The sequence below is a fragment of the Festucalex cinctus genome, chromosome 13 (assembly GCF_051991245.1).
Source record: "Festucalex cinctus isolate MCC-2025b chromosome 13, RoL_Fcin_1.0, whole genome shotgun sequence".
Lineage (NCBI taxonomy): Eukaryota > Metazoa > Chordata > Actinopteri > Syngnathiformes > Syngnathidae > Festucalex > Festucalex cinctus.
In genome coordinates this window covers 26,304,242-26,326,729 of record NC_135423.1, presented here as the reverse complement: position 1 = coordinate 26,326,729, position 22,488 = coordinate 26,304,242, and the positions used below count along the sequence as shown (strand labels likewise).

At 40.2% G+C, this 22,488-nt stretch overlaps 1 protein-coding gene across 11 annotated transcripts in view; it reads right to left on the bottom strand.

Moving 5' to 3' along the window:
• The window catches only part of bcas3 (BCAS3 microtubule associated cell migration factor), a 1,025,650-nt gene that overhangs the window by 889,038 nt on the left and 114,124 nt on the right, over positions 1-22,488 (bottom strand). For all 11 annotated transcript variants that reach the window (XM_077541215.1, XM_077541214.1, XM_077541217.1 and 8 more), the window contains 4 exons: positions 21,421-21,514; positions 15,318-15,451; positions 10,571-10,904; positions 1,331-1,481 (listed from right to left, as the gene is read on the bottom strand). In XM_077541215.1, the coding sequence (XP_077397341.1) occupies positions 1,331-1,481; positions 10,571-10,904; positions 15,318-15,451; positions 21,421-21,514 (713 nt within the window). The remainder of the gene's footprint in view (positions 1-1,330; positions 1,482-10,570; positions 10,905-15,317; positions 15,452-21,420; positions 21,515-22,488) is intronic.

The following is a 22,488-nucleotide window of genomic DNA, read 5'->3' as shown; positions in this document are numbered from 1 at the left end:
AGTTGTGTTGAACAAGGGGGACATCCAAAACCTGCAGCATTCCAGCCCTCAAGGACCGAGATTGCCCAGCCCTGCTATAAGCCAATAATTATTACATCAGAGTTGTAGCAATATGCTGCAAATTACATATGATCTGATTAGTCAACTACTTGGAGTATTGGTGGCTCACAAAATAATAGTTTGCTGCAACCCAGTTTAAGAATTGTTATTACAGAGTAGGGATGCATGATAATATTATTTTCAACCAATACGATAAACCAATAATATAGAAGTGACAATGTCAATAACCGATAAATAAGCCGATAATTGTTTGCAAAATTAACTTTAATATAAATATACTTTCGAGTCCTATTATAAGTCTAACATGTACAAATACAATGAAACATTGTGTAAAGCACCGTGAGGCTGAATTTTATTGATATCTCTGCTTCAAGACAACCAGTAAATCATTTTGAGTTTGCTAAAACAAAACAGTTATGTTTTAAAAATGCAACAAAAAACTGCAAGGGTAACATTTTGGGGGAGACCGTAAAGAAAGCCCACACTGGCAAAGATGAATCTTCTGTGAACACGAGGTTGCACACATTATCCATCCATCCATTTTCTTGACCGCTTATTCCTCACAAGGGTCGCGGGGGGTGCTGGCGCCTATCTCAGCTGGCTCTGGGCAGTAGACGGGGGACACCCTGGACTGGTTGCCAGCCAATCGCAGGGCACACAGAGACAAACAACCATCCACACTCACAAGCACACCTAGGGACAATTCGGAGCGCCCAATTAACCTGCCATGCATGTCTTTGGAATGTGGGAGGAGACCGGAGTACCCGGAGAAGACCCACACAGGCACGGGGAGAACATGCAAACTCCACCCAGGAATGGCCGAAGCCTGGACTCGAACCGGAGTCCTCAGAACTGGGAGGCGACGTGCTAACCAGTCAGCCACCGTGCCGCCCTGCACACATTATGACGTCACAAATATGTAACACTAAAATAGGCGAGGGGAGGGCTTGAGTAGTTGGGAACAACTTTTGAGCCACAACCACAACAGATGGACCAACGTGGCATTCCTATTATCGGCAGATTTCTTTATTATGTGGTTTATCTGTATGATGTCAAATTGGTTGATAATTGCCGATAATTAGCAGCAGATTTCTTCATTATCTGGTTTATCTGTTTGACGTCATATCGGTCTAATTGTCGATAATTACCACCAATATTATGCATCCCTATTACAGAGCATACAAGGACTGGTTTTTAAACTAGGGAATGCAGGAAACGAAACTTGAATTAGAAGCGTGTGTGTGCGCGTGGGCGTGCGCGTGTTACATACCTAGTGCGTTTAGTGATAGTGCCGAGGGTCATAGGTTGTTTGATCTGAGCCAGAGGCAGCACAACAGTGAGGTTGGGCAAAGGAGACAGCCGCGGATTTGCCATGTTGTTATTGGTGAAGTTGTTGTACAATTCTTGGCTGCTTATCTTCGCTGAGAAAAAGACACAAAACAAAAAAATGCCACCATTAATGTATATGCTTTATTAGTGGACATTCCTAGACAAGTGTGCACTGTGTAGATGAAAGCCAAATACAATCAAGCAAGACAAACAATGACCGAAGATTTAAAACAATATAATGGGTGGTCTCCTATTGCAGCAACCTATGTGGGGCTGGGAAAAAAGTCAACCAAAACAAACACAAAAAATGGCCGACTAATATTTTACCCCGAGGTATTGCCAGCACCGTAGTTGTCATGACTGGGTCATGCCAGGGCTAAGTTTGGGTCATGCAAGGGTTATGTTTGGGTCATGACCGTGAGGTCAAGTGTCTGTTTTGAACTGATGTAACCGGCATCCAGTTTCAACTGGTCTTAAGCTATGTGATGTCACCTCTTCGAAGTATCTCATTCAATTTCTTGGTGACTTTTCCGTTGTGTTTACCACTGCATGTTAAGTTACCTCACTACAAACAGGAAGTTGCCTCAGAAAATAAGCCGCTAACATGACCCAGCTTTACTTCTCTGTTGTGCTGTTTTTTTGTTTTTGTTTTATTGTAGCAGTTGATGGAAAAAGTCATCACTTGTCTACATTAAAGGAGACGTCAACTTTGAACATTTCCTGACTATAATATGTTATATGTGACCTCACTAGTCTAAACATGATATTCTGATTAATATTACATTTGCGGAATGAGTTATGAAGCCAAATTTACTAGCTATTTATTAGCTACGTGATGTCAAGAATCTTTCATCTCTTTATCTGGTCAACAGCCAATCAGATAATTCCATGTCAGTCCTGTTACCAACGTCTAGCCACAGCCAATCTGATCGATTCAATGTCTATATAAGCCTAACTGAGAAGTGTGTGTTTGGTTTGAATTATTCCTCTGTCCAGCTGGCCACCTGCTCCTCTTTTCCTCGATGCCTTCTCGTTGTTTCTGGTCAAGTCAAGTTAGTTCCACACCTCTAGATGTTATGCGAATAGTGTTAAAGTCTTATTTGTGTCTGGATCCAACCTCAGAACATAACAGAATAATCCGACCACATGGATCCCGCAGACTTAAATAAGATGTGCCATGCCCTGGACTCCCAAGGATGATTGCTTGGACGTCACGATCCGGCCTCGACTGGTCTGAGAGATGTGCTAAAGACTTTAGCCAACCAGTTAGCAGAACCTTGTCCGCTGCAACCTCAAGTCCCCTCCTCGCGGCAGAGGTGCCGCCGTCTCAAATCCCATCCTCGCGGCAGAGGGGCCACTGTCTCAAATCCCCTCCTCGCGGCAGAGGTGCCGCCGTCTCAAGACCCCTCCTCGCGGCAGAGGTGCCGCTGTCTCAAGTTCCCTTGTCGCGGCGGAGGTGCCGCCGTCCAGGTCTCATTGCGGCGGAATTGCCGCTGCCTCAGGTCCCTTCGTCGTAGCCGATTGCCATAGTCTCAAGTCCCCTCGTTGAGGCAGAATTGCCGCCGCCTCGGGTCCCCTCGTCGCGACTGATTGCCGTAGTCTCAGGTCCCCTCGTTGCAGCAGAGTTGCCGCCATCTCAAGTTTCTTCGTCTCAGCCCCAGCAAAAGTCTCAAGTTTGTTCATCTCAGCCCCAGCCAAAGTCCCATGCTTCTTCGTCTCAGCCCCAGCCAAAGTCCCAAGCTTCTTTGTCTCCTCCGCCAAACTCTCGAGCTTCTTCGTCTCCACCGCCAAAGTCTCGAGCTTCGTCGTCTCTACTACTGCCGCCATCTCCATGCCTGGGGTCAGCCCCGGGCAGCGCGGTCATGGCGGTCGATCCGGGACCCAGCGCCAAGCGCCACAAAAGACGGGTCCACATGTTTCCGCCCCCTTAGCAGGCAATTATGCCGCCTCCTGGGCCGCCCCGCGTTGCGGATTTCCTGGCCTTTTGTGAGGCCATCTTTCGTCCCTGGTGGCCTCTTATTCAAACCCTGGTTGAGTGCTGTGTTGTTTTGCTCCCGTTCCTGTCCGCGCCCTCCCCGTTTTGGCTATTTTTGTTTTGGGACGTCTGGGAGCCGTCCCTTGGTGGGGGGACACTGTTATGTTTCAGTTCGGTGGGTTGGGGTTTAGTTTAGTTTTGGGTGATTATGTTGTCTGTTGACTGGTTTTGTCTCCCCTAGTCTCGTTACCATTAACCTTGTCTTCCTCTCCCAGTATGTGTGACCTGATTAGTACCCTCTGCCTGCTGTGTGTCCCAGGTGTGTCTTGTATGTGGTTTGTTAGTGTTGGTATTTAAGGAGTGGTTTTTGTTTCACCCGTTGTGCTTCAAGTTTCTCTATTTTCTCTACGTCAGGTTTAGTTGTCTCCACGTCCACCCCAGTCTTCACGCCATACCAAGTCTGCTCACATTCCGTCCTGTCCAGTCACGTTCAGCCAAGTAAATAAAGTTATTCTCTTTCCTGCCTTTCTCCCTGCCATGTTTCTCCGCTTTTGGATCCACCCATCACACCTCCATCATAACAACAACACATCCGGTCCAAGACACTAGGGGTGTCACGATTCACCAACTCCACGATTCGATTTAAATTTTGATTTCGGGGTCATGATTCGATTTTTTTATCGATTTTTTTTCTTTTTTCTTTTTTTTAACCCCCAACCGTTACAACACAGAGGCACATGCCATTTGTAGGCTAAGGCTAGTCTAGTCTGTGGTAATTGGTTTTATTCATTGTACAGTAAATCTTATTTCAAAAGATCGGCTACATATAGGTGAGGCAATTTCCATTATTTTTGTGTAATTTTACGTAATGTATGTATAATTGAAATTGGCCAGTAATGATTAAAACCAAAGAATTTCTTTACAATATAAAGTTAACAGTGTTGTTTTTAGTTAAGTGTAAAACAAAAACAAAAAACAAAGTCACAGAGGGTGCATGCCATCTAGTGACTGTTTTTGGTTACAACAGTGTGCTGTGCATTACTCTTAAAATAATGTACAACAACAACAAAAATATATAATTACAATTGTATCCAAACTTAGTCATGGAACAAATACAGCCTGAACAAACTATATCCCAACAGTTACACAATTAAGAAACAAAACAAGTAATTTGGACTTTTTATCCCCTGAGAATGACAACTGCCCTTTTTACTTTCTTCGTTCAAGTTTTTTTTATAATTAAGATACGTTATGCTCTCTTTCAGTCATATTTAGTTTCAGCAGAGTGCACGACTCAAAAATAACAATGTGCAACGAAACAAAACAAAAATAAATAAATAAAGATACCTGTCATGTCCAAAGTCAGAACAATAAGAAGCTATATCCTAACAGTTGAGCATAAAAAAATGGGTAGCTTGGACTTTTCATACATGGAGGGCAACACTGGTTGAAAGATGCGACCTGCTAGGTATACTGTAGCGTGGTTCAAGTATACTATTTAAATGTTTGAATCCAGCGTTTTCCACCGCCGAATAAGGCTGCAGGTCTGCTGCTATAAATAAATCTATGGAGTAAGTTATAGTTTTCGCGCAAGCTGAAGTGTGTGGAAATTTCAGTGTAAATGAGGATGAAATGGTTGGACCGTTTTTCCCGTGGCCGGGTACGGTACGCGCACATAGCATAAATTGCCAACTGTGGTCTTTTTGTCAACAACGCGAACGTTATTGACAGAACTCACCGGGAACCAAAATGTTTCCAAACTGGTGACTTGAGAGAAGCGGGAGCGGCATGAAGCTCCATTGCTGCGTCTCCTTTGTCCGCGCTTGCCATGACTGCAGGACAGGTCAGCTAACAAGTGTCGTTAGCTAGTAGCTACATTGGCTGCGTCTCATTTGCTTTCCTGGGAGATGGGGGTGGCGCGGGAGGGACGGGGGGAGGGGGGATCGCGTGTCCTCTCTTTTATTTTGATGCTCGAAATCGTGACGTAATTTCGATCGATTTCGAGAAAAAAACGAAATCGTGACACCCTTACAAGACACGGAGCGAATTTATCAGGTAATGTGACAGCCCGACTGTCGTGAAAGACAAAAAAAGTCTCATAGTCTGAGCTCGGCATAAGTCACACTTTTTACGCCCACTTCCATACATACAACTGACCATCATTACCAGCTCTCTGATAGTGGTCAGTGGCGCAGTTGGGAGAGTGCATTGTTCAGTAACCAATTACTAAGTTAGGATGCTAAGTTAGCATGTTAAGCTAATGCTAAGGTAATGCTACTGCTAAGTTAGCATGTTAAGTTAGCATCCTAAGCTAATGATAAACTAATGCTTAATAATGCTAAGCTAATGCTAATTTTGCATGTTAATTCTAATGCTAAAGATAATGCTTAGTTAATGCTAATGCTAATTTAGCACGCTAAGTTAGCATGCTAAGATCATGCTAATGCTAAGGTAATGCTAAGATAATGCTAATGGTAGTTTAGCATGCCAGTTTAGCATGCTAAGCTAATCCTAATTAGCACGCTAAGCTAAAACCGTAATCATCCAGACTGACGGGAAAAAATATATATTTTGTTTTTGGCCATATGCCATAGCCCTAATAATTAGTTTCAGTTTCTCTATTGCATAACCATCAAGAAACGTGAATTTGATTATGATAATCTCTTTATCAATATTGACTTATTTTTGTTCATTTTGTCTTTTGATAACATTGTGACATTAATATAGACTATGCATGGTCATGGTGGCTCACTTTTTTTTTTTTTTATTGTTTAAAAAAAAATCAACCTGTGTCCATTAAATTTCGGAGCAAATGTATGCCCGGTTGATGACAAAGGTAAGATGAAACAAAAATCCATAGCAAAATAAGCAAGCTGTCAGACTCAAATAGCAGAGAGGATGTGTCATTTTATCAGCAAATGCATAACAATCCCACCGTGCGTTTTAACCCCTTTCTTTCTAGCTGCAATGGTTGGTCAGACATTGTGATCAGACCCGGAAAACAAGAAAATATGTTATAATAATATAATATTATAATAATAATATGCAATATCTCAAAGCTGTTCCCAGGCAGACACTGTTCTCCAACATAGAACCCAGAGATCGGAATTCAACTGGAATGGCAATGGGGACAGGGGAGAAATTTGTGCTGTACACCAACTGCTACCCCTATTTTTAGGCATGATGGCAGCCTGGGCGTGTAGATTTGAGACGGATGTGTACTTCTGGAGTTCTTTCCCAAAAACCAACGCTGTTTTGGCTCACAACAATCAGAGTCCAGCTGTTGCGGCCTGAGAGTCAGGCCCTCATTTGCCTCACAGGCTGCAATCTGCCAGCCTCAGAAAAGATTCCTCACCCAAAAAGGTCAACGATGAAATGTAATTTGGTTATGCTACCTTTCACAATATTATTTGTGGAAAAAAAGTTAATTCAGAAAAAATATATAGGCAATAGGCATAGAAACAGAATGTGAATACTGACTTGTTGTAAAATGTACTGATTTTATAGACAAAATCATGTTGCTCACTATTCAGCAGAATTAATGAATTGTAAAATAAATGGACATTTCTCCATGAAGAATCTTTCTTTATACAAACATTTTCAAGCACACACAAGTTCACACCAACACAGTAGTACTGTGAAAGATATCTCCTCTGAGGATAGGGTGGTCCTTCGAAAGCTAAGTGTGATTTATGATTGTTATCCCTTAAGCCCAATTCACACTGGCTGCGGAATGGACGCGGTCCGCTCTGTGTATGGGGGCCGTACGGACCCCTGCTATCATCTAGGCCAGGGGTACTCACACTTTTTAGGTGTCATGTCTGGTGTCACGCCAGGGTTAAATTTGAGTTCATGACGTGTTAAGTTGGCTTCATGACCATGAGGACAAGTGTCTGTTATGTACTGATGTAACAAGTGTCTATTTTGAACTGATGTAACTAGCATCTAGTTTCTACTGGTTTTAGGCTATGTGATGTTATGTGATGTCAGGAATCTTTAATACCTTTACCTGGTCAACGGCCAATCAGATAATTCCATGTCAGTCCTGTTACCCACATGTCTAGCCACAACCAATCAGATCGATTCCTTGTCTATATAAGCCTCCTGAAAAGTGTGTGTCTTTGTCGGATTATTACTTCTGTTACCACTGTCTCTCTGTGCAACTCTCTTTGATTCTCGTCTAGTCAAGTTTGTTCCACGCCTCTCGATGTGAATAAATAGTTAAAATCTTATTTGTGTCTGCGCATTGGGATCCAACCTCCAGCTCATGACAGAATGATCCGACCACATGGATCCCGCAGACTTAAATAAGATGTGCCATGCCCTGGACTCCCAAGGCCGATTGCTTGGACATCAGGATCTGGCCTTGACTGGCCTGAGAGATGCGCTAAAGATTTTAGCCAACCAGTCAGCCTGTCCCAACACCGATCACCAATGCTGATGCATCGGACTTCGGGATGGGAGCAGCCCTCTCGCAGCACTCCCCAACCGACCGGAGGCTTCACCCCTGCCTCAGCTTCAAGTCCCAGAACCTCGTCTACCGCGGCTTCAAGTGAAGTCAAGTCTAGTCAAGTCCATCTTTATGAAGTCCAAGAACCTTGTCTGCTATAGCCTCAAGTCCAAGAACTACATCCGCTGCGGCTTCAAGTCAAGTCAAGTCAAGTCCATCTTTATCAAGCTCAAGTTCCCTCGTTTCAGCAGAGTTGCGTCGTCTCAAGTTCCCTCGTCTCGGCAGAGCCGCCATCTCAAGTCCCCTCCTCGCGGCAGAGGTGCTGCCGTCTCAAGTCCCCTCCTCACGGCAACTCTCCCGTTCCAGTTCCAGCCGCGGCGGTACTTGGTCCCGCTCCCTCATTAATTTTGATGACCATAAGCTTTAATGATGGCTTAAAATAGAAGGTAATACGCTGACTAGCTTAGCGCCGTTGTTTGCGCATGAGCGGTGGTCAAAATTCAAATGCAAGTCAAAAAATAGGTCAAAATTCAGTTGTCATCTGACTGGTTGCCCTGTATGTCAATCAAGTAACGGGATTGATGATAGGCTGGCGTCGTAAGTTCTGCTGCATTTAGCGCCGTTGTTTGCGCTTGATTGGTCACCTGAATGTTAAATTCAGTTATATCAATCAAGTGATGGGATGAATGATAGACAGATATTTTTTAATGTCACGCCGCGATCGACCAATACTACCTCCGAGATCTACCGGTAGATCGCGATCAACGTAATGAGCACCCCTGATCTAGGCACAGCGAAAAGAAATTTATCTTTCTGTCTCTTTATATCTTTTTATTGATATCTACTTAAGAATTGATATGCTTTTGAGAATTCATTAGATAAAGGGACAATCTGAAGATTGGATTACACCTAGGATCAAATAAATTATATTTTAGAGTTGATGTGACATATTGCTATCAAACAGTGACTATATACTGAATTACAGAATGTGAAATAATTAGAGCTGTCAAAATTAATCGATTAATCTACAAGTAATCGATTATCAAATTAATAAACTATTTTAGTAATCGAGTAATCGTTTTTATAGCCATTTTTTAATTTAAAGGAACATCAAAGGTGGAATTACGCTTTACAACAAAGAAGCACTTTTTCAAAAGCAGTACAGCCACGGAGGACACCAAAGTTTTTTTTTCCAACCGAAGCCGGATAAAACTGGCAGATACAGCCGCCGACGAGTCGAAGTGGACGGTAAACATCCGGGTGGCTTGTGCTAGGCTAAGCTACATGTTGTGTGCTAAGCACGTTTTAGCCCACATTAGGAGTGGCTACCCCCACACGGAATGACATGAAACCGGACGTGTTGAGACTGTACCCTGAACAGAATTAGCGCAGTATTTGGGATCAAATACATCTTTTCCTTGCCCATTATGTTAGCAAATTCCAATTGAAATGAGCGAAGACGGCTTCTGGTGACTCATGGGATACGTCATCACGATCATGTGACCAGGATAATGGCGTTCCCCACGGTACGTTCGAATTCAAATAAAATTCAGAGAATAAGATGACAAAGATATTTGAACTTTTAGTCTTTGTACACAATACCTAATCCAATACTGGGAAAATGATGAATAAGTGTTGTATCGCTTTAAAATTGTCAAAATCCTCTAATTTTAGGATATCAACAGTAACTGTTCACTGATTACTGTAGTTCTTCATGAAAGAAGATTATCTTCTGTGTTTAATCAAAATAAGACATTTGAAAACATATGTTTATACTTTGGAAAACAATGACCAAACTGGTAACTTCAATCGCCCTTTTTATTGTGAATTGCCTCGTACCTGCCGATACGATCCGTATCACGATTCATAGATCATGATTTGATTTGATACAGATTAATCCTGATACAAATTTTTAAATCAATAATTGTGGGGGTTTTTTACTCAAATTTAGAAAATACTAATTAGTAAACTTATACAAGTACAACACTAAGATTTGTATGAAAATGTATTTATCTGAAAATTAAAGCTTATAACTGTGAGTCACTGTATTTAAACAGTTTGCAATCTGTTTCATGTTTGAACAGTATTGAAATAAAATATTAAGTCTTAATGTTTCATTAATATAACATTCCGTTCATTTTGTTGAATATTTCCATCAAAAATTGATGTTTAAACATCGATTCGGCCCATATTGAATCTATACGACAATTGTGCACTATAATATCGCGATATATTGGCGAATCGATTTTTTTTAACTCCCCTATTAATCACTATGCGAATACGAAGTACGAAATAAACAACAATCACTAGTTAATAAACAGTAATCAGGGAAAACGCTTTTGTAATAAACTTTAATGCAAAATTAAAATGAATCTGATTAGTCACTTAATCGATATATTAATCGATTCTTAAGAATATTGGATAGTGACAGCACTACTTCAAATCCGAAACAATGTTTTGACATTCAATCAAAAGACACATTTGTGGAGCACTATCGCCTAAGAAAACTGTGATTATTCACATTAAAACATATATCTGGTCTCAAGCAGTCAGACAAAAATGTCCTTTATTTGTGTGTATCTATTTACGTATAACACAACGGGGCTCAGAATTGAAAAAAAATAAATAAATAGAAAAGAGGGTTGACACGTTCCAACCCGAAAAAAGGACATCTAAAATGACCAAACTGGGAAAACTGACACACACACTGACACATACATAACCCCCACAATCTCCCAGCCATCTGAGCTTCTCACCATGATGTGGAGACCCGGATGGGCTGCTGGAAAGACCAGGTATGGGGCTACAGCGCCCCCCAATGGCTCCTCCTCCGCCCAGGACAGAGACACTTCCTCCAACGCTCCCTCCGCCTAAACCTCCACATGAAGTCACTCTGTTCAGCTCCTGCTCAATTTCCCCCAGGCCAGCACTCTTCTGGAAGCGTGACATCCGGTTGACAACCCGTGGAGACATATGCGTGCGGGAACAGGGCGCACCGCCGTAGGGGTTAATCGGAAATACATGGGTAGTACCGCGAAGGGTGCTGATTGCCACCCAACGACTGTCCTGGCTGAAACACATGTCCTGGACCTACATGAAGACAAGAAACAGCTGTCACCAAACAACATCACGATTTTGAATATGCCACAAAATATTATTTGCATCATCAAGTCTTGCCCTCATAAAAAATAAATAGTTAAGTATTTGGACATCGACAGATTTTATGGCCGTGCTTCACAATGGGATCTTAAACTGAAGCCGATACTTGTAAAGACTGCTTTCCAGGAGAGAACATTGTGATAGAAATGTTATGGTTTGCATTTTAGGAACTTGAAACATTGCATACATTTGATTCATATATCAGCTGTGAATCATAAAGTGTGGTTACAAATCAATGACTCAATCAATGTGAGGGCGAGTGTACGAGTACGAGTAACTGGGATTTGTTCTAAAAAAATAAAATAGCTCACCACTGATGGGAAATGAAATGTCAACTTTTTTTTTAAGACTTATCATCAAAAAATAAAGAATTTTATGGCGTACTTACTATTGAAAATGGGAGAATAAAAATCCGCAATAATATGCAATAAGTGCACCGTAACATAGCACGGGACCACAGCAGTGGGGCATAGAACATAATATTGTTGACATTTTTTTGGGTTGACTTCCCCTTTAATATTGCATGAAATAAATAATTTTCTATTATACTTAATAGTCACGGCCTGAAAACATCTATTTAATAAAATTCAATTATACATATAGCGCCACCTAGTGGTGACAATAAATAATTTACGTTATTAGCTACTGGGCCGAGCTCGTTGAAGGGTTCCAGTTGAATATTGGTCAGAAACACCTTAACAAGTTGATCATGGCCCACACCGAATATTGTAAATTTTCGCCAAGGGCGTGGCCTATACAGTGCCGCAAAGTCTGATAATTTTTCGTGAGAATAAAAGCCGCTTTAACTTGACCCAGATGGTCAAATCTTCTCAAAATTTCACACATTTGATGAGAGTCCAGCCCTTAAGACATCTAAGAACTTATATTTCATCTTACTGATAGCGCCACCTATTGACAACCTTTTTTCTTACGATTTTTCTTCAATGTTTTTCTCCAACCACGTTAACTGGACCTACCTCATATTTGCTCAGATGAGGGTTTCGGCCTTCATGATGTCACAACACGAAGTTTGTGAGTTTTCGCGAATCGCTGTGGGCGTGGCTAAGCTCTGTTCGCCAAGAAAACAACGGCAATTTTGAGGGTCTAAACATGCGCAGAAACTCATGAAACTTGGCGCACACATCTGGCCTGGAAAAATGAGCAATATTTTATCGTGGATTGTGCTATTTTTACAAAAATGACCCTAGAAATTTTTAACGAAACAGCCCCGGTTGTACGTTTAAGCAAGATCTTTGGAAATTTTTAGGTGTATGAGGGAGCCCAAGACCTACAAAAAAAGTCTGTGGACCTATATGCTAAAATGAACAGGAAGTGAGCTACGAATTTTTGAATGTCCCATTTTTGACGATTTTTGCACATTTACAGGGGGCATACTTTTGCCTACTTCTCCTACACGTTTCATCCCACTGACTTCAGACTTGACCTGGACCATGTCAAGACCTGAGCCAACGACAGGCGGAAAAATCTTGACTTTTCGGAATACTACATGATGAGGGCAGGGCATCAAATTTTGTGTTTCGCAATGAAAAAGGATATGCTTAATAACTCCCCGGGAAAATGCTCCAAAAAATCCCAAACTTGACATGTATGTTTATAGTCAAAGCCTGAAGGTATCTCTATGACAAAATTCAGTTATATATGCAGCGCCATCTAGCCCTTGAGGTGTGACCCAACTTACGGTATTTTTACAAAAATTGTCAACACGTTTCGCAATGAAAAAGGATATGCTTAATAACTCCAGAAAATCCCAAACTTGACAGGTATGTTCATAGTCAAGGCCTGAAAGTATCTCTATGACAACATTCAGTTGTATATGCAGCGCCACCTAGCCCTTGAGGCAAAACAAAAAAATACCCCACATACGGTATTTTGTACAAAAAATGTAAACTCATTCCAAGTGTGATAACTAAGTCATTTATGACTATTCTTTTACTTTCCACCACTCAAAATGTTCACTGGCATCAGACTTATCCAAACATGTACTTTTTCATTTATTTTTGATAGCCTCTATGGACATTAAAAGCAATATCGTGAATGAAGGATATGCTTAATAACTCCACGGTACATGCTCCAAAAAAATCCCACACTTGACATGTACGTTTAGAGTCAAGGCTTGAAGGTATCTCTATGACAACATTCTATTATATATACAGCGCCACCTAGCCCTTGAGGCGTAAAAAAAAAAAATACCCCACTTAACAGTATTTTTACAAAAATTATAAACTCATTGTAAGTGTGATAACTAAGTCATTTATGAATATTCTTTTAGTTTCTACCACTCAAAATTTTCACTGGCATCAGACCTATCCAAACATGCATACTTTTGATTTAATTTTGATAGCCTCTATGGACAATAAAAGCAACATTGTGCAATGAGTATGAGCGATGATGGGTACATATATTTTTACAAAAAATACCAATCAGGGCAACTTATTGCCTAAAAATAAAAAAAGGATGCTGATTTTTGCAGATCTTAAGGTTCACCAAAACCAATTGAGCTTGACACATTCATCACACCTGGCAAAGAAAATCCACATGTAAAGGTTTATCATGCCATTTTCAACGAAATTCTGCTTCCAATGTGACAGTACCCCAACGTGCCAGTCCCCCAACGTGCAAGTACCCCAACGTGGCACGGGCTGCGAAGGCCCTTTATAGCTGCTCGCAGCTGTAGTTTATTTTTATTTTTTTAATTCAATGCTTTTCCTCAACTACTTCTATGTTTCTTGACCCATTCAAACCATTCCAACTTTAAAACATCTTCAGCTCATTTCAGGTCATTGAATATCATTCCACATCCTTCAATAACATTCAACATATCATTCCAAATAATTCCAGTTTTTCATTCAGCCACTAAAGCCTTCACACAGAATCTCTCCAGAAATTGCATTCTCTTGTTTATAAGTCTAGTTTCAAACAATTTAAAGCAGGTGTGTCCAATCTATTTCATTCGAGGGCCACATACAGAAAGTCAGAAGGACGCAAGGGCCACATAATGTTATGAAGAGAAATTGTGTTTAGTCCTAAAAATTGTACAAATAATTTATTTGCGCTTTTGCATATTTAGGAAAATGCTATAGTATATAAACCAATTTATTTCTAATGAGCCAGTTTTTGGAGTTTTTCATTTTAGTTAGTTTTTATTAGTTTTTATTATTTTTATTATTTTATTTTCAGGGTGGTTCTGTTAGTTTTTATTAGTTTAGTTCTTTAAAAAAATGCTTGCTTTTAGTTTAGTTAGTTTCAGTATTAGTATTAGGTTTTTTTGGGGTTTTTTTTCTAATGTGTATTACTTGTGCGCAATATTTAAAAAACACCACGTGGGCGACGTCATCTTTTGCTGCTTTTCTATTGGCTGCTGCTAGATGACATCACTTCTGTGTGACATACTTTCAAACGGTCATTATTCTGGTTCAGCAAATTTTATTTGCATAAAGCAAGAGTTTCCAAATCCATGCCCAAGTTTCATATTTTTCTGGTGGACTTTAATTTATATATTGAATCCTTAAAGTTGACAAGTAACAAGAACAGTTTGTTTACATTGAAAACTCTTGGTGAATTATCTTTTGTTGACCTTAATTGAATCTCTTTTGTGCCTGATGTTATTTTGTTTTTATTGTTTATTTTATTTTTTTGTTTTATTTTGTCTTTGTTGTTTATGGAAAATTATTGTTTTTTGTTTTCCATATTGTGAATGTAAGTAAGATGGAAACGTGGAATTGATGTTTATTGTTGTGAGTGTTAAATGCAAAGTTTAAAAAAAAAAAAAGAGGTCTATTCCGGTTTATATCAAAATAAATCTACTAAAAATCACATTTCAAATCATCCCCAAAGGCTTATGCATTAAATTGATTACCAAAGACTAAAACGAAGGACATGTTTGCTATAATTATAATTATTGTAAACATAAGATGTAGTTTCAGTTAGTTTTCGTTTTTTAAAAAGTATTTTCGTTTTTATTTTATTTCGGTAACAATATTGTTTTTCGAATTTTAGTTTCAGTTTTTTTCATTAGTTTTAGTTAATTAAAATAACCTTTCATGGCACCTGTGTTTTCCCTTCTTACTTTTGACCATCTCCAAACATTTGTGTTTTGTTTATTTGATTTGAACTGAGTCAAATGCCATTTTCAGCATATGTCGCGGGCCACTGAAAAATGGACGGCGGGCCGCAAATGGCCCCCGGGCCATAGTTTGGACACCACTGATTTAAAGCAATAATTTTCTTCCGTGTAAACATTCTGACTGTGATAAGGGCACCAATAACACAATAATAATAATAGTAATAAAAATAACAAAAATGCAGAGTACTGTATTTGCAGACCTTTGCTTCAGTCTCGCCACGGTGTAATGTATATAGATGGTGAACAGCACTCTGTGAAGATGCCCATGGGTGGGTGAGGACTTGGAAGACGTGAAAATCATGACCGAGGGTGTCAGCAGTCACAAGTAAAATTCCTAAAAAACAAAGAAAAACATTAAAATGTTTTCAAAAAGAACATGCATACATTACAGAAACATATTTAACTCATTCACTCCCAGCTATTTTCACAGAAGCAATCCCGTTCGCTCCCGGCCGTTTTACTGAATTTTGACTGATTTTGTAAGGCCCACAGAATATTGTGTTCAATTGCTATAAAAGGATGGAACCTATCAAAAGAAAGATTAAAGTCTCTTCTTTCATCAGGAAAAAAAAAAGGGTTTCTATCGGTTTCCGTTTTGCAGCAATTAGCATTAGAAGAGAGCTAAGTTTCATCAGTTTTCACAAATATATTTAAAATTGTAAGTAATCTAGCTTTTTCTAGATGGCCCTGGTTGATTTCCTTTGCTCTGCTGCCACCTGCTGGCCGTTTGTGTAATAACTACCATTTCTGCACCCGTTCTTTGCAGTTGAGAGGCTGCATCAAAGCCTTCTGTATGCTCTAGCATAAAAACAAAACAAAAACGCATAAATACGTCTTTGGGACACTTAAAACATAAAAAAAAAACGTATTTACACGTTATTGGGAGCAAATGAGTTAAGCAATGCTATACTTGTAGCCATTGTACAACGACATATGTGTAGAATGCAACAAACCAAAACAAAAAAAAAACAAAAAAAGGAATCAACAAGTTCATAGAATAATTGATGTGTTTGTGTGAAGGTTGGCGGAGTTGGATTTCCCAGAAGAAATGTAAACGGTAATAATAAAAATAGAAGAGAAAAACATTATCACTATCAAAAACACTTCATAACATCTGTTTCCACCACCTCAACATGAATTACAAGAAGTACTGGCGAATTAAAAGATGACAAATTTTGTGAAAGTGAAATATCAGAACTCGACAGAGAGAGAGCCAAAGCTCAAGCTCTGTAAACTCGTGAAAACCTACGCCTCAAACGAGGTGCCAAGCCACAAGGAGCATGTACATCAGCTGGTCTTACTGAGAGGGGAAAAAAAGGGCCCTTCTAATTATAGAGTATGGAAACGGAAGTGAGGGGTGATTAGGATCTGAGGCAATGTGGTCTTGTTTATCTGGGAGCTTCCTCTTGCTTTCAAACCCATCTTCCCCCACACAGCACTCTCTCAGCACAAGTCCTACCCACTGGGTGGCTGGAGTGTCTGGCCTCTGCCTGGCTTTCTGACAGAATAAACTTGGCTGCTGTGTGCTAACCAGTACTGGCATTCCCCATCTGCTAATGGCAGAGTCTATGCTCCAAAAAGTAATAGCTCAGTGATGTTGGAAAGCTGTGCGAGTGCGAGTGCCTAAAGTCTAGGGCTTTTGTGGCCTTGTTGAAATAGAGAGGCGTCAGTTGGTTAGCCCATGAGAAGACCAAATTAAAAAGCAGCACAGCCACTTGGCAAGTGAAAAGAGAGTGTTTGGGGGAAACTAGAGGCTTACTTGAGCAAGGTTTGACACGTCCTATTTAGAACATTAAGCCTAAGAGGTTAAAGTGTTATTTACATTTTTTTTTAGTAGCGCAATTGCTGGCACATGCATTTAAATGGAAAAGTTGATCTTAAATTTAACATGCAATCATGACAGGGATATATGTATGGAACAAATGGTGTGATAAATCAGAGTGTGTGTGTATGTATATATATATATATATATATATATATATATATATATATATATATAGTATCCAGGGTGTACCCCGCCTCCTGCCCAAAGCCAGATGAGATTGTCTCCAGCACCCCCCGCGACCCTTGTGAGGAATAAGTGGTCAAGAAAATGGACAGATATTCACTTCAGTAAAGTCAAAATGGACTCAACCAATTCTCAGAACTTCTCGCTTACAGGTTTAGTTTTGCTCATGAGCATCGGTGTGGCCACGTAGCTTTAACTTGAGCAGGGAATTTTTGCTCTGAGAAGATGCGCCAAAGGCATACAACTAATAGGCAGTGTTGGGGAACCCAGATCCTGAGAAAACAAACCCTGAAACAGTTTGACTTTTAGCCACAGGTGCTTCTATGAGCTTGTTTACCTGCCAGTTAAGTAGAAGCATCTGTGGCTGAAGCCTCTCTGTGGCAGGATTTTTACTTTCTGAACCTGGATTCTGCAACCCTGCTAATAGGCTATTTGAATTTAGCTCTGCAAAGTGCACAAATCACTTTAGAGTTCTCCAACAAGCACCAAGTAAGTCAGAAAGTAAAACTACATATAGTCCATGTTTATTCATCTTCCCATCAGTGACTCTTCCAAGTCTGACTGCACACTGAGTTAACCGAGTTAAAAAAAATTAACGCTTTAATGAATTTAAATTAATCTCCATAGTTAACGCTTTAATTTTGAAATTTTGACAGCACTAACTTATATATATATATATATATATATATATATATATATATATATATATATATATATATATATATATATATATATATATGAAATGCTTATGAAATAATAGATGAAGCAAAATTGCGAGAATGCCAGTTTTCTGGAGGTCACAATGAGGTTTAGGACCAAAATAAAAAATAATTTATCACTATCTGCCATTTTGGTTGTTTACTTTCACCTCAAACGCTTCCAGATTGGAACTGGGAAAACCCACTCTGATAAATCCGACTTCCGACCATCCTCAAATGCAGCATTCGAACAGAAGAGGAATGATTTGCATATATGAGCTAACAGCCAATCAGTCTCTCCATTTTACACACTGCAATTGATGGCACATCAATTGAAACTAGTGATGGGAAAATGAAGCTTCATGAAGCACTTGTAATATACAGTATACATTTTTTCATTTATATACAAGATAAAGGCTAGTGATTCAATTTGTACTACATATTTAAACCAATGGTGCCCTCTAGAGGAGTCAAAAAATATCACGTGCTTCACGAAGCTTCATTTCTGCATCACTAATTGAAACCATGTCTAAAAAGTACAACTCTTACTTCTGAATTATAATCACTGCATTTAATTTAGATATGTTCCTTCTTGTATTTTTAAAATGTTTGGAATTTTATTTCATGAAACCAGGACGGTAATTGGTCTCACAAACAATGACCTGAGCCATATACGACACAAAGCAGTGATAGGAATAAAGGTTCTGTCGTCAATGCGCTAAGCTAATGGCAGAGTTACTTCTCTGTACAAGTACGATATTTGATTAAATGGGCTTTATTAACTGCGATTGGCTGGCAACCAGTTCAGGGTTGCCAGCTGAGATAGGCTCCAGCACCCCCAGCGAACCTTGTGAGGAATGAGCGGTCAAGAAAATGGATGGATGGATGGACTTTATTAATGTGATTAATTTTGTGTGTTGGTCTGAAAATTGGAAGTGTGTTATGCAGTGTGCTAGGTGTCAGTAATGCCTAACGCAATGGTGTTCCATGCAAGCATGACGATCAAGTTCGGTTTGAAAAAAAGTTGGACATTCCGTCTCTATATTGACGGAAGGTCCGTCAGTCCATCAATGACGGATGCCATGGTGACGCCCATTTCTCTAAGGGAATGACGAATGACCGATTGACGATTACAATGTTGTTCGTCTTGATATATTAACGGATTGATGATGACGGAAGGGTGTCTTGACTGTGGATGACTGCCGAATGACAGACGCTCAAAACTCATGGATGTGCCCACCTCTGTTGAAATGTTACTTGACATTATTGTGTAATTGCCACGAGATAATCTAGGTCGTATTTTGTAAATTTCTTCAGAAGAAGATGTTATTCTATTTTTTTTTTAAATGTAGCTGTTTATTTTCCAATATTTCTTTTCTTTTGGGGGGTCTTCCCATGGCACCCCATCGAAGAGTGGAATGTGGACCTCTTAAAACTTATTGTTGGGTTTGTAAGGTCATGTTACTTTTAAACACGTATCTTTTTTTACAGATAGAATTAATTATGGTAATCTACCTGTTTATTCTCTTTTTCCAAAAAAGAATTGATAAATCAAATCATTAAGCGAAACTGAAAATGGTATCGGAATCGTAAAAATCTTATCAATTCCTATCCCGAGACTTAACTAATAAACCCATCGATTCACAAGCTAAAAATGCAGACAATGTTTGACATAAAAAAAACATAAAAACATGGCTGTATTTTGACCTTGGCATCAAACAGAATAATTACGTCTTTAGGATGAATGAAGAGATGTGCTAAAACAACCACACACAATACAGCTGTTGAAGGGAGCATTTTGCCACTAGACTTCTTCAGCGTCCCTTTTAATTACACCACTAGGAATAGATCCACAGATCCGCGTATCACTGCATAGCACCAGCTGCCAGACTCAGAAGTGGCTTCCAGTGATACTCTCTCTGTAGAGGCTCCAATACACACAAGCCACATGGGTTTCTGACATAATAGTTCCCAGCCAAAGTGTTGAGAATTCTAGGCAGTGTTTGACTCCTGTCTTTGTCTGCAACTCAACCTTCAATTTTTGTTTTGTTTTGCTTTGTTGTTTTCCCTTCTTTCCTTAGCATGTTGAGCTTGTGACTGAGAGACGAGTTCAGTGACAAAGTTCGCATTCAGTTAAAAACAATGAAATGTCTTGGCCTTAAAGAGCACACAAAAACAGTATTTTAAGAGTTACTCAATTTCTCAATCCATTATTTCTGACGAAGATGAAGAAGATTATATTTTCTTTTTCAAAATTATTTAACCAGGTAACCCTCATGAGATTAAATACCGCCTTTTGCATGACTGTCCTGGCAAAGAGAGTGAGGAACCGAATCATAACGTCAAAACAAATGAATGACAAAAGAAACTTTTGTCCTTCAACAGTTGTTGAGAGGAAACTCCAGGATCCCCCGTATAGACCCTTTCATGGCCTACGTCATGATAACGTCACGGTGTTTACTGGAGGCAAAAAACAGTCCTGCCTCTCATAGAGTCACCATTAACCAATTTCTGGTAGCCCCCATATGATCATGATATGTTTCAATGACTCCATATACACACAGATAGTTTTGAGCGACAAAAAATGGTTGTTTGGTGATATATGGCCTGAATTTGTTTGGCGACCAGTTCAATTCAGTTCAGTTCAGCGTACAGTGTCCCCTCATTTATCGCGGGTTCATCTTTTGCGGCCACGCTGTTTCCAGCGTGATTTTTTCCATCCATCCATTTCTTGACCGCTTATTCCTCACAAGGGTCGCGGGGGGTGCTGGAGCCTATCTTAGCTGGCTTTGGGCAGTAGGCAGGGGACACCCTGGACTTGTTGCCAGCCAATCGCAGGGCACACAGAGACGAACAACCATCCACACTCACAAGCACACCTAGGGACAATTCGGAGCCCCCAATTAATCTGCCATGCATGTTTTTTGGAATGTGGGAGGAGACCGGAGAAGACCCACGCAGGCACGGGGAGAACATGCAAACTCCACACCCAGGAAGGCCGGAGCCTGGACTCAAACCCGAATCCTGAGAACTGGGAGTCGAACGTGCTAACCAGTCTTTCGCCGTGCCGCCGCGTGATTTTTTATTTATTTTATTTATTATTTTCAGCGTGCTTTTTGGTTTGTTTATTTTTTGGTCTTTGCACAGCCTTATCTCTCTAACCCTACTGGTTTGGTCTGACCAGGGACAGTCCCGTCACTCCACGACATTGCATTCAGGAGATAGAAGGCCGACAAACGCCGGATTTTTACCCGGGATTGCAACCATCACCGGTACAGTAACTTTTTGAAAATGCCGCATTTGAATTGATAGGGTGTGCCAGCGCAGGAGAGCCAGGCCAAATGTAACACAGGACTGCAAGGGCACTGGATGAACTATCGGGCTAAGTGTAGGGGAACCATAGACTAACCATAGACCACTGTAGGAGAACCCAAACAGCTGGGAAAGCAAGGAGGATGGGTGACTGTTCAAAAACAATGCAGTTTTTTTTTTTTTTTAACCAGATCAGACTTGGTTAAAAAAATGGGACTAGACCTCCAATGTGACATGGTAGTTCCTTCATCAGAAACAAACTGTATGATTGTGGGTGTGTCTTACCACTGGGATTGAATTGCATGCAGGATATGGGTTTGTCATGAGCTGGAAAATGTGCCACCAGTCCCTCTGCTTCAGAGTCCTCACTCCCCAAGACCTGCAGCAAGCAGAAACAACAGTGCTTGCAAAATGCCAGAAAGAGACCAACACGCATGCATCTACAAATGTTACCATAGAGTTTGACCCTGCCATCTCTAAGGATTTTGCTTGTGGATAGATATAAGTCTGCACACCCCTGTTGAAATCTCAGGTTTTTGAGATGGGGAAAAAATTATACATATATATATATATATGTATATATATATATATATATATATATATATATATATATATATATATATATATATATATATACATCCATTTTCTTGACCGCTTATTCCTCACAAGGGTCACGGGGGGTGCTGGCACCTATCTCAGCTGGCTCTGGGCAGTGGGCAGGGGACACCCTGGGGACTGGTTGCCAGCAGGGCACACAGAGACGAACAACCAGCGACACTCACACGCACACCTAGGGACAATTCGGAGCGCCCAATTAACCTGCCATGCATGTCTTTGGAATGTGGGAGGAGACCGGAGTACCCGGAGAAGATCCGCGCGGACACGGGGAGAACATGCAAACTCCACCCAGGAAGGCCGGAGCCTGGACTCGAACCGGAGTCCTCAGAACTGGGAGGTGGACGTGCTAACCACTCGATCACCGTGCCGCCCTATATATATATATATATATATATATATATATATATATATATATATATATATATATATATATATATATATATATATATATACATATATATATATATATATATATTAGGGCTGGGTATTGCCTCCAACTTCATGATACGATACGTATCACGATACAGGGGTCACGATGCGATATGTATCGCGATACATATGTATCCCAATACTTGATCGTCAAGGCGATACGTATCCCGATATATTACATTAATTTTCTTGCATTTTATAATAACAGTCATATGTTAAACGATATGACAAAAATATTTTTGTTTGCAGCTCTTCTGGTTTACCACAGCATGCCTGGTCTAAATGTGCACGCACTGCAGAGCAAGG